Here is a 12,431-nt window from a genome sequence, read left to right as displayed (position 1 = left end):
AATTAATAACAAGGTAAGCTTTGTACTTCTACCTTGAACAGGGTATGTATAGTATGCTGGACTGGTTTGGTCTGAGCTAAATCCTGTACTGTAACTGAGGTATCCAGGGTGACTGTGTGATCCATCTTCTGTCTTCACACCAGGCCACAATGCATCTAAGATTAAAATAATTAATACAAATATGCATTACACACTTAACCACTTCACAAAATAAAAGACAAATTGAAGAGATGTTGGTATAAATATTCAAGGCCTAAGCTAAATTATGGAGGCTTTATAACATTAATGAGAGAATTTCAGCCTTCTTGATTGCACACCATTCCTACTACAGTATATCAAAAAATCATAGTCTGTACCTAAACCAAACATAACGAAGTGTTTGCAAAAAAGGCATGACAGTGGCTATATTTCATCAGGAGTTTGAGGAGATTTGGTATGGCACCAAAAACACTCGCTGTACTGTGGAGATCACTCTAACTGGTTGCACCAGAGTCCAGTATGGTGGCGGCGGGGGCTACTGCACAGGATCGAAAAAAGCTGCAGAGAGTTGTAAACTTAATCAGCTCTACCATGGGCGCTAACCTCCATAGCATCCAGGACATCTTCAAGGAATAATGCCTCAAAAAGACAGTGTCCATCATTAAGGACCTCCATTACCCAGGATGTGGCCTCTGCTCATTGCTACCATCAGGAAGGAGGTTCAGAGACCTGAAGTCAACAATTCAGGAACAGCTTCTTCCAGTCTGCCATCCGATTTCTGAATGGATAATGAACCCAAGAACATTACCTCACTGTTTTTTTATTTCTATTTTTCCTGTGCGTGTGTATACACACACTTACTGTAATTCAGTTTTTTTCTATTATTACGCTCTGCATTGTACTGCTGCCGCAAAGTTAACAAATCTCACGACGTATGACGGTGATATTAAACCTGATTCTGATCTACTTAAAACACAATTCAATCTGAAGTTAATGATTTTCCAGCTTGAAACCGTTACTAGGGCTTACCAAACAGTCCAGATAAAGGCTATCAACCCAAAACATCAACTGCCCATTTCCCTCCATAGATGCTGCCTGAACTGTTGAGTTCCCCCAGCATTTTGTGTGTTAGTCTGGTTGGACTTTCAGAAGATCTTTGTTAAGCAGCCGTATAAGAGTTTATCAAATAAAATCACAATGTGCAATAATGGGGGTAGTATACCGGCCTAGATCAAAGATCAGTCAACAATAAAACACACCTCATTTTCAGGTTGGGAGGCTATGACCAAAATGGTGCCTCTGGGGTTATGAGCAGCTGGGGCCCCAGAGCGAACCCTTATCAATAACGTGGATGAAAGAAACTTAGTATAACAGATCCAAATTTGTCAGTGATACCGAAGGAGATGGTAATTGGGCTGCTGATACTTCAGGGAGCTACAGACTTAGGATATGGTGGTAGATAGAATACAGTGCAGGAAAAAAGTCACTTTGACAGGAAAATTGAAAGGTATAGTATTTTTTAAATGGCAAGCCGCCAAAACGTGTTGGTGTTCAGAGGGGCCTTTGTGATTGTGTGCTCAAATTATAAAATTAACACGAAGACAAAACAAGAAGCCCTTGTTGTAAGCTGACTTGAATGGCAGAATACAGATGCCTTGCTTGTCATTACATACAGTCTTGGTGAAGTTGCACCCATAATACTGTGTACAAGGCTTGTCCTTTGACTTAAAACAGTTTCATCATCATTATGTGCCTTGTACGACTCGGGCGATCTTGGTCTTTCCATGACCATGATTGTTCTTGGCAAATTTTTCCCACAGAAGTGCTTTGCCATCGCCTTCTTCTGGGCAGTTATTTTACAAGACAGGTGACCCCAGCCATTATCAATACTCAATAAACCAGCCTACCAGATTGACTCCTGCAATGCAGTCAGAGGTGTAATAGAATGAACCCATTTAGAGCAAAGAAGAATGAGTGGATGACAAACCTGCTCCACCCAGAGAATAGTAAACCTTTGAAACTCACTACACAAGAAAACTGCTGAAATTCAATTACCAAATATCGTCCAGAAGCTGTACAGTTTTATTTGTGATAACTTGGGACTCATGAGATACAAGCTCAGTGCATGAAAAATGCCACTGAGTTAGTAGATCATCCATGAATATATTTTGAAAGGTGGAAAAATACAAGAAGCTGAATAATCTACTTCTGATTCAATCTCCTCAATTCCCTTCAAATGGCTTTCACATCCTTCCAAATATATTTTTAAAAATTTTATTGACATAGGGAGTGCCGAATAGGCCCTTCTGGCCCTTCGAACCATGCCACCCAGCAACCCTCGATTTAATTCTAGCCCAGGGGTCTGCAACCCTTTTGCCTCTGTGGGCCGGATCGCGTATTAATGAGTGGACGGTGAGCCAGATAAATGCCATAAAAAACTTGATATATGGGAATTATCGGTTTAAATACATCTAGTTATGTTTTGCCTCAAATTAATGAATAAAGCATGCTAGAAAATCATTTGTGCTTAAGGTTGCCTACCCCTGTTTTAGCCTAATCACAGGACAATTTACAATAACCAATTGCGGAGCTGAGAAGGGAAATAAAGGATCAGCCATGATTGAATGGCGGAGTAGACTCGATGGGCCAAATGGCCTAATTCTGTTATTATGTCTTATGGTCTTAACCTATCAATCAATGCATCTTTGGACAGTGGGAGGAAACTGGGAGCACCCAGAGGAAACCCATGCAGTCACAGGGAGAATGTACAAACTCCTTACAGGCAGTGGCAGGAATTGAACCCGGGTCGCTGGTACCGTTAAACGTTGTGCTAACCACAACCACCTATCAATGGCGCCTGGAACTGGGTTTTACATTCCAGTGGGGAGCAAATGTGCTTGCAGGTTCAGAAGTCGGCAACACTACATACGAAGCCTGATATCCCTCCCCCCATCTTAAGCTGCTTTATTCACCTGTCCCAATACTTCAAAATATTTTGTTCAGGCTTTAATTCAAATAGATTATATCATTGCTAAGACGTATGTTGTAGAATGAAGCATTTATGAACAGCTTTCTAGATTTGTTTAGAAATATTTAATTTCAATACAACCAATAGTAAGCAAATAAAGGAAGCATATTAGAGAATATTTTAATTTATTTTCCAGACATGAAAAGGGTGGAGAGTCCCCCTTACCAAATGGAGGTAGTCCGTAAGGCTGACTTGACTGAGAATACGCAGGGTAAGATGCTGACTGCTGCACTGCTGAGTACCGAGCCTCTCCTATGTAAGAAGCTTGCACTATTGGTGGAGAGAAAAGGTGTGGATACGGCCTAAAAAGATGAGAGATTGATGAAATACCAATAACCTTTAACTCTCTACATATTTGTTTTAAGTAAGATTAAAGAGACTTAGAACTGCCTTTAAGTAAAACTCTATGTGTCAATAGTTTGGCAAATTCATAAGCAATAATTGCAGAATAAACAGCATAACGAGTACTAGAAAATTATTAATCCTTTTGAAATATTTGCTGAGGAACTGAACTAAGAATGAATTTATTTCTTGCCAATGATGTAAAAGCATATAAAGTTAAGATTGTACATGCCTACAAAATACTAAAAGCCATTACAGAAACTATTTCAACAAACGCTAAATATTAAAATGCTCTCTTTGGGGTTCAAATAATTTCCAAAGACATTATGAACAAGCACTACCTCTACAATCCCATTTAGATGGAAAATGATATTTATTCTTTGTTCCGGATGCAGGCATTTCTGGCCATAACTAAATGTCTTTGTGAAAATGGTGGTGAGCCACCGTTTTGAACCATTGTAGTTTCTGTTAACTCCGCCATGGACAATCCCAGGCCCAGCTGTGAAAGGACGGATGGGCAAGGGGCCAGCAACCCCATTCTGTAAAACCCAGTGCTACAGAAACACCAAAGGAGGATCCTGAGATTTCATCCTTGAGAGAGAAGAGATCTTCGAGGATGAGCTACACCGGGGGACAGTTTGAGGGACTGGCCAAGGACCAAGGACCAAGGACCAAGGACTTTGGTGAGCTGCTGTCAGCAGCCTATACCTCAGATTGGCTTAAGTATGTGAGCAGTTCTTTGATGAAGGCAATTCCCACATTGTTGTTGGGAAAGGTGTTCCTAGACTTAGACCCAGTGGAAATATAGGAATGGTAATACATTTCCAAGTCAGGGTGGTTTGCAGCAGGAGAACCTGCAAGAAGTGGCATTCCATTCACCTGCTGCCCATTCCGTGTTGGTGGTAAGGTCGTCAGCTAGCAAGATGCAGTGGCATTTGCACAGCCAAGTAACTGTGTGCACTTTGTAGACCGAGTACACAATCCAAAAACATTCAGAAATATTATAACCCAAGTAATTGGGAGAGTTCATGCAGAAAATACAAAAGAATAAAGTACAAAGTTTAAAGCAAATTTATTATCAAAGCACATAAATGTCACCATATACAACCCTGAGATTCATTTTCTTGCAGGCATTCACAGTAAATACAAGAAAGACAACAGGATCAAAGAATGACTGTCACCAACCAAACGACAACAAACTGGGCAAGTACTAAAAGAAACATGAATAATATTAATAATAAATATCAAGAACATGAGATGAAGATTCCTTGAAAGTGAGACTGTAGACTGTGGGAACAATTCAGTGATGAGGTGAGAAGTTGAGTCAAGTTATCCCCTCTGGTTCAAGAGCCTGATGGTTGAGGGGCAATAACTGTTCTTGAACCTGGTGGTGTGAGTCCTGAGGCTCCTGTATCTTCTTCCTGATGGCAGCAGCGAGAAGAGAGCATGTCCTGGGTGGTGGAAGTCCTTGATGATGGATGCTGCTTTCCTGTGACAGCGCACCGTGTAGATGCGCTCAATGGTGGGGAGGGCTTTACCGATCAGGGACTGGGTCGTATCCACTACTTTTTATAGGATTTTCCATTTAAGGGCATTGGTGTTTCCATACCAGGCCATGATGCAACCAATCAATATACTAGCCACCACACACCTAGAAAAGATTGTCAAAGTCTTAGATTGCATGCCGAATCTTCGCAAACTTCTAAGAACATAAAGGCGCTGCTGTGCTTTCTTTGTAATGGTATTTGTGTGCTGGATCCCGGAAAGATCCTCTGAAACGGTAACATGAAGAAATTTAAAGTCACTGACCCTCTCCACTTTTGAACCCCCCAATGTTGACTGGCTCATGGACCTTCAGTTTCCTCCTCCTGAACTCACTAATCATCTCCTTGGACTTGCTGACATTAAGTAAGAAGTTTTTGCTGGCAACACTCAGCAAGATTTCCAATTTCCCTCCCATAAGCTGATTTGACAATTCCTTTGATTTGGCCAACAACAGTGGTGTCGTCATCAGTTTTAAATATAGCATTGGAACTGTGCTTAGCTACACAGTCATAAGTATAAAGTGAGTAAAACAGGGGATAAGCACACAGTATTGTGGTGCACCTGTGCTGATGAAGATTGTGGAATAGACGTTATTGCCAGTCTGTGCTGACTAGGGTCTACAAGCGAGGACATCCAGTTGGACGAAGAGGTATTGACGCCAAGGTTTTTAAAATTATTGATTAGTTTTGAGGGGATGATAGTATTGAATGCCAAGCTGTAGTTAATGAAGAGCATCCTGATGTATGCATCTTCACTATCCAGGTGTTCCAGGGTTGAGTGAAGAGCCAGTGAGATGGCATCTGTTGTGGACCTATTGTGATGGCAGGCAAAATGGAGTGGATCCCAGTCGCTTCTCAGACAGGAGTTGATATGCTTCATCACCAGCCTCTCAAGACACTTCATCACAGTGGATCCAAGTGTTTCTGGGCAATAGTCATTGAGGCAGGTAACCATGTTCTTTTTAGGCATCAATATAACTGAAGGTTGCTTGAAGCAGGTCGGTACCTAAGATTGCCAAAGTGAGAGGTTAAAGATAGCGGTGAACACTCCAGCCAGTTGATCAGCACAGGTCTTTAGTCCTTGGACAGGTACCCAGTCTGGGCCAGGTGCTTTCTGTGGGCTAACTCTCTTGAAGGATGCTCTCACGACAGCCACAGTGACGGAAATCATGGGGATATCGGGGGCTGTAGGAGCTTGTTCATGATTCGATGGTCAAAGCAAGCATGAAAAGCGTCAAGCTCATCTGGGAGTGAAGCCTTGTTGTCTCTGGACATGATAATAATTCAACCTCTGCCACAGCTAACGAGCATCATTCAGAGATTCAAGCTCAGTCCAGAATTGCCACCTTGCATGTGAGAAGCTTTCTAGAGATTGTACTTGGACCTGTTGTACTCTACTCGGTCGCTAGACCTGAATGCAACTGATCTGGCCCTCAGCAGATGCGGATCTCATGGTTCATTCAGGACTTCTGGGTGAGGAAAACTCTGACTGATTTTGTGGGGACACACTTGTTTATGCCGGTTTTTGTGAAGTCCGTGACAACCGTGGTGTATTCGTTCAGATCCGCTGATGAGTCGATGTCCACCAACTCAAAGCAATCCTGCAGCTGCTCCTCCCCCTCCTGCAACCGCCTCTTTGTTGTCCTCATTTCTGGAGCTTTGTTCTTTAGAATCTGCCGGTATGCAGGTAGGAAGAGGACAATGAAGTGATCAGATTTCCTGAAATGTGATCGGGGCATTCCAGATTGTAGTATAGCAGTGGTCGAGTGCGTTGGCACCCCTGGTGAGGCAGGTTATATGTTGATGATAAGTAGAGATTTCTTCAAACAAGCCTGATTGAATGTCCCCAACAATGATTTGAAAGGAGTTAGGGGGAGGCTGTTTCTTGTTTGCTGATGGCAACACTTAGTACCTAGAGTGCCTGCTGAACGAATAAAGCTACACTGCGCTCTTCCAACATTTCCCTTTCACATTATATAGTGACAGCAGAGTAGAAAGGAGGAAAATTGAAACAAAAACAAATAAATACACATAAAAGTTGCTGGTGGACGCAGCAGGCCAGGCAGCATGTCTAGGAAGAGGTACAGTCGATGTTTCAGGCCGAGACCCTTCGTCAGGACCAACTGAAAGAAGAGCTAGTAAGAGATTTGAAAGTGGGAGGGGGAGGGGGAGATCCAAAATGATAGGAGAAGACAGGAGGGGGAGGGATGGAGCCAAGAGCTGGACAGTTGATTGGCAAAAGGGGATATGAGAGGACCCTCCCCCTTTTCTTTCTCCCTGGGCCTCCTGTCCCATGATCCTCTCATATCCCTTTTGCCAATCACCTGCCCAGCTCTTGGCTCCATCCCTCCCCCTCCTGTCTTCTCCTGTCACTTAGGATCTCCCCCTCCCCCTCCCACTTTCAAATCTCTTACTAGCTCTTCTTTCAGTTAGTCCTGACGAAAGGTCTCGGCCCGAAACGTCGACTGTACCTCTTCCTACAGATGCTGCCTGACCTGCTGCGTTCACTGGCAACTTTTATGTGTGTTGCTTGAAATTCCAGCATCTGCAGATTTCTTCGTGTTTGCAAAAACAAATAACATAATTTTCAACAAGCTTTTGTAAATATTATTCTAGACAGAGCAGCAGAAATGTTTAATTTTATCAACCAGAAATTTTGCACTCAGGGTTATATCTAGTGAAAAATAATAATAAAAATAAAATCTTATGGAGTGAATTACAATAGAATAAAGTTATTTAAGAGCAACCAGGAGGAAGGGGCATGGAAAGGAGACAAGTTGATTGGTCTTCCATTTTTTTCTAGAAAATATTATATATGTTGTAGCTGGCCATCATTTGAAATTTTTGAATAATGAAAATCCTTAGTAATTTCAAGTTAACACTGCATACTTAAGCTGAAACTTACTTCGTAGGAAATAACACAGCACTGTCTTGATTTGGTACCCGTGGATTATAACCCGTGCAAGTTATAACTGTAAAAAGCAGAAGTTATTCATTTTAGTTATCTGGAGTCAGTGCTAGAAATATGGAACCACATTACTATATTGCTAAATGAAAGGTAAATGCTTTTGAAACTCAAAACCACTAAATCACTTGTCAAACCTTCTGAGGGTCCAATCGTCTTGGTTCTAGTTCACTGTATAATCTGCATGGTTTACAGAGAAACAAACTGAGCTGACCTTCCATATCTGGAAGGAGCCCAGCAGAGTGTGGTGAGATGTGAGGCAATTCACTACCAAAATTCTTCTCACTGTTTGAGGCAGGAGACAAAATGGGGGATAATCTTCATCTCCTGTCAACATCTATGACAACTGTATTAAAATATTTTTTAAAAATGTCTAATTTAAAAATTAATACAACTGCAATATATATTCTTACAAAACAAAGCTTATAAAAATAAAATTAACCAGAAATACAAACTACCAAGAAAATTAAGGTTAAAGTAAGTAGAACAAAAATTGTAACGCTCCTTATCACAATCTGGTCAAGAACATGTTGGCTTTCGTTGGTCAGGGATTGAGTTCAACAGCCGTGAGACAATGTTGCAGCTCTATAAAACTCTGATTAGACAACAGTTAAGAGTATTGTGTTCAGTTTCTGTTCACCTCACTATAGGAAGGACGTGGATGTGAAGATGCACCAGGAAGCTGCCTGGATTACAGAGCATGTCTCATGAGGAAAGGCAGAGTGAGCTCTTTAGGGTGACGAAGGATGAGAAGTGACTTGATAGAGGTGTACAAGATGCTAACAGTCATAGATAGAGCGGACACCCAATGCCTTTTTCCCCAGAGTGTTAATATGAGGGGACATAGTTTTGAGGTGAATGGAGGAAAATATAGAGAAGATGTCAGAGATAGTGTTTTTCTCATACAGCGAGTGCTAAGTGCATGAAACACATTGCTGGGGTGGCGGTAGCGGCAGATACATACATAGAAAACCTACAGCACAACACAGGCCCTTCGGCCCACAATGCTCTGCCGAACATGTACTTACTTTAGAAATTACCACTGTTTACCCATAGCCCTCTATTTTCCTAAGCCCCACATACCTATCCAGGAATCTCTTAAAAGATACCTATTGTATCCGGCTCCACCACCGTTACATTAGAACCATTTAAGAAACTCTCACAGACACATGGATGAAAGAAAAATGGAGGGCTATCTGGAAAGATTGATCTTGGAGCAGGTTAAAAGGTCAGCATACCATCGTGGGCCGAAGGGCCTGTACTGTTCAACGTCCTGAATTCTAATTCCCAATAAAACAAAAGGCGTCTCCGACCCATGGTCAGGATCGGAGAGGCGAATTCCTTGGCATTGCCAACCAGCATAACCCAAGTTTAAAGCCAGTGTTTACAAGTCCAGGACTTGCTTATACGACAGTACACGACAAATCCATGTTAACGACCAGCACACCGCAGCCCGGATACACAACACTAAATCAATTTAACAATGTATTTTATCTCGAAAATGTCAAGTTTTAAAAAATAAAAACATCTGAAGAGGATTTAACTGAAAAATAGCTTTCAGTTGTGGAGGGGGAAAGGGGGTGCAAACAATAGACTTGGGGTTAGAACACTAGGGCTTGGGTAGGTTTGTGGCTGGAGCCAAGGTTCAGACTGTGTCATAGAATCATACCGCATAGAAACAGGGCCATTCAGCCCACCAGTTAATTGTGTATTTCCTACTCCATTTAAGTACACTGGGTTTATTGGAAAATTTATTATACTACTGCATAATCTGTGAAATAAGATAACAAGTAGGTTTGCGAGTTAATGGGAGTAACATAGTCTGGTAAATCTGTTGTCCAACACTATCAAAGTTCCAAGGGTGGGAGATTATTAGTTTTGTTGTATCACCATTCATTGCCGTTATCAATAAAGAAAATTACAACAACTTTCCTACGAATGGAGAGCTAAGAAATGCAAAGGAAAGCAATCTCACTATGAAATGGATTTTCGACATTTGATAAGAGCACAGTGGAGCTCAGCGCGCTGGAGAAACGGACCACACTGATCAACGGCAGCATTTAAGTTCCACTCCAGCTATTTTTCCCCTTCAGACAAGGACAAGTGCTGCATCTTTTGTGGTTAAAGCTGCTACAAAAAAAATTTGATGATCTTGTAATTATTTTTCAGACTTATTCAGCTGATAGTGGAGCTACGGCCTTTGTGTGCCTCAATGACCCGGAGAGCTATATTGGCTGGGAGTCAGGGCTTTAGGCTTGGGCTCTTGGTAGGGTCACCCATGCCAAACAGGTCAAAGGGTAGAGGCCAGACTAAGAGTGGTCCACAGGTCCCCCAGGTTCTGTGGTTCTCAGGGTTAATAACCCTGACTGGTAAAACAAAATTGTTAAGGAAACAGCAAAGATGAATCCTTCTACATCTGAGTGCGATGGTATTCCCAAGTCTCCACCTGGACTTCATGACTGACAGAAGTGAAAGCCGAGAGGAAGCTACTGAACATGATGAAGGAAGCCCTGAACACTGTCAGAGATGGAGGACCTTCATTGCTGCCCTAACTGCCAACAGCATAATGGGCAGTAAGACAGTCATTTAAAAAACACTATTGTTCCTGTATTTCTGGCCTCATATGCTCTACCACTGGCAGCATGTACTCAGCTGATTAGAATTACTAATTTTTATAATTCTTTTCTGAAATCCCTTAACCTTGTTTTCCTCCTCTCGGACATTTTTGAAACATCAGCCTCTTCGATCAAGATTTTAGTCAACTGTCCTAACAGCATAAGATTCAAATCAAATTTTGTTTTATATTGTGGATATTTGGGGATTCTTTATCATGTTATACACAGTAAATAAAAACTATAATGAATACAGGCAATATAAATTGACAGACATTGCCAATATCAAATGCATGGCATTCTGCTTTTCAAGGTTTTAAGAATGGAAGTGAAACAAGTGTTTCAGCTTCCAGCAACGGTTACATTCTCTCAAACCAAGCCCTGTTACTACCCTGGCTGCTCCCAGTGGGATTATTCGTAAAGTCCATTCTACGAAACTCATTCTTTATCATCGTGCATGATCCATGCTAACCAGGCAAACTGATGGAACTTAAATTACTGTACAAACTCTACTGCAAACCTCCTCCAGAAAATACCTTTCCTGTTTCAGTTCTGAACTAGCTTCATTGGGACAAAACTAGAGAACAGGATGGCAAAGCTTGGTGGTGCTTGGCCAGTCCAGTGGCAACTCCCATCACATAACAGTTGTGCCTCTCAACTTCACGTGATCATCCCAGGTTTTAAATGCTTTAGCAAGGACCAAGTTTTGGCTACATCTTTTAAAAGATGTTGCCAAAACTTACCCATCAAGCATTTACCAAAATGTCTCTGTCAAACTATACCAATTTTTTCCCCTTTCAGGTCTTCTAATGTAACTAATATTGCCTGTGTTCACTTGCACAGATTTACTTGTTGCTACTTCTCTGCACTTGGGAGATGGGAATCTTGACTGGCTAAATGGGGAGGGAGCGGGAAGCACCAGAGAGAAATTCTGTAACGATCAATAAACCAATTGTTTGCAATCAAATGACCCTGCCCGGTGTCTCAGGGCTGAGTGTGCCAACTCCCCTGCCCCCGTGTTCCTTCTCCCTGTCCCACACCCTTCCCGTGGCGCTCCACCCTCACCATTCTCAACATCCTTTGCTCCCGCCAGATTTACAAACCCGCTCCCCACTCCACATTGACAAATACAGTACTGTTTTATATATAGCTATGGTGCTTAAGACTTTTGTACAGTACTGTAGCAAGTCTAAATTTCAAGGAAACAAACTTGACTGCAAGTGCTTCTCACTTTTTTAAAACTGATCTTCAACAATAGTTTTATTTTCTTTCATAAAACAACAATTTTAGACAACGTAAATACAAAGATCCTACCTGAGCCCGGATATGCATCAGCAGATCTGTCTTCTGTTGCAGCCTCAGATTCACTGCCTTGAACCACTTCACTTTTAACTACATGGAAAACACAAATTATTCAAAATAATCTCTGGTTCAGAGAAATGGAAGTTTTTCATTTTGACATATAATATCAGTTCTCACATAAAGAAATACTCCATAAAAATGGGAAAGCATCAATGGATGGCAATGGTCAGTGAAGAATGTGATGGGAAATGTGATGTTTAACATAAATGCAAGAAGTTTTAATCCATTGGGCAGGAAGAGTTGGAAAACAAAAGGATAAGTGTACAAATCAAGCTTGCAGGGGTGAACAAAACTAAGCGGAAGATGATTAAAAATATGTAAAACTAGAGGGTAGACAAAAACTGGATTCTCTTAAGTCAATAGTGGGTGAAGCTATAATAGAGGAAAATTGAAGGTCTTGTTTAAATTCAAATAATAAAGCTGAGCTCAAATGAATATTCCTGGACTCTAAGGTTTTGTGTTTAATATTCTGTGATGTTTGCTTGTTTTTTTTTGCTGTTTGTGCAGTTGTTTTTTTTGCATGTTGCGGGCAGGTGGGTTTGATGCCTTGCTTTGAATGGGTTCCATGGTTTTCTATATTTCGTGGCTGTCCATGGGAA

The 12,431-nt window shown here is 41.5% G+C and overlaps 1 protein-coding gene across 2 annotated transcripts in view; it reads right to left on the bottom strand.

The window, feature by feature from the left end:
- The window catches only part of LOC140190230 (protein phosphatase EYA3-like), a 71,097-nt gene that overhangs the window by 27,336 nt on the left and 31,330 nt on the right, over nucleotides 1-12,431 (bottom strand). For both annotated transcript variants that reach the window (XM_072246790.1, XM_072246789.1), the window contains exons 5-8: nucleotides 11,785-11,862; nucleotides 7,799-7,865; nucleotides 3,173-3,309; nucleotides 33-155 (exon numbers count right to left, since the gene is read on the bottom strand). In XM_072246790.1, the coding sequence (XP_072102891.1) occupies nucleotides 33-155; nucleotides 3,173-3,309; nucleotides 7,799-7,865; nucleotides 11,785-11,862 (405 nt within the window). The remainder of the gene's footprint in view (nucleotides 1-32; nucleotides 156-3,172; nucleotides 3,310-7,798; nucleotides 7,866-11,784; nucleotides 11,863-12,431) is intronic.

This window comes from Mobula birostris, chromosome 29 (genome assembly GCF_030028105.1).
Source record: "Mobula birostris isolate sMobBir1 chromosome 29, sMobBir1.hap1, whole genome shotgun sequence".
NCBI lineage: Eukaryota > Metazoa > Chordata > Chondrichthyes > Myliobatiformes > Myliobatidae > Mobula > Mobula birostris.
The sequence above is the reverse complement of the archived record's forward strand: the minus strand, read 5'-3'. Positions and strand labels throughout refer to the sequence as shown.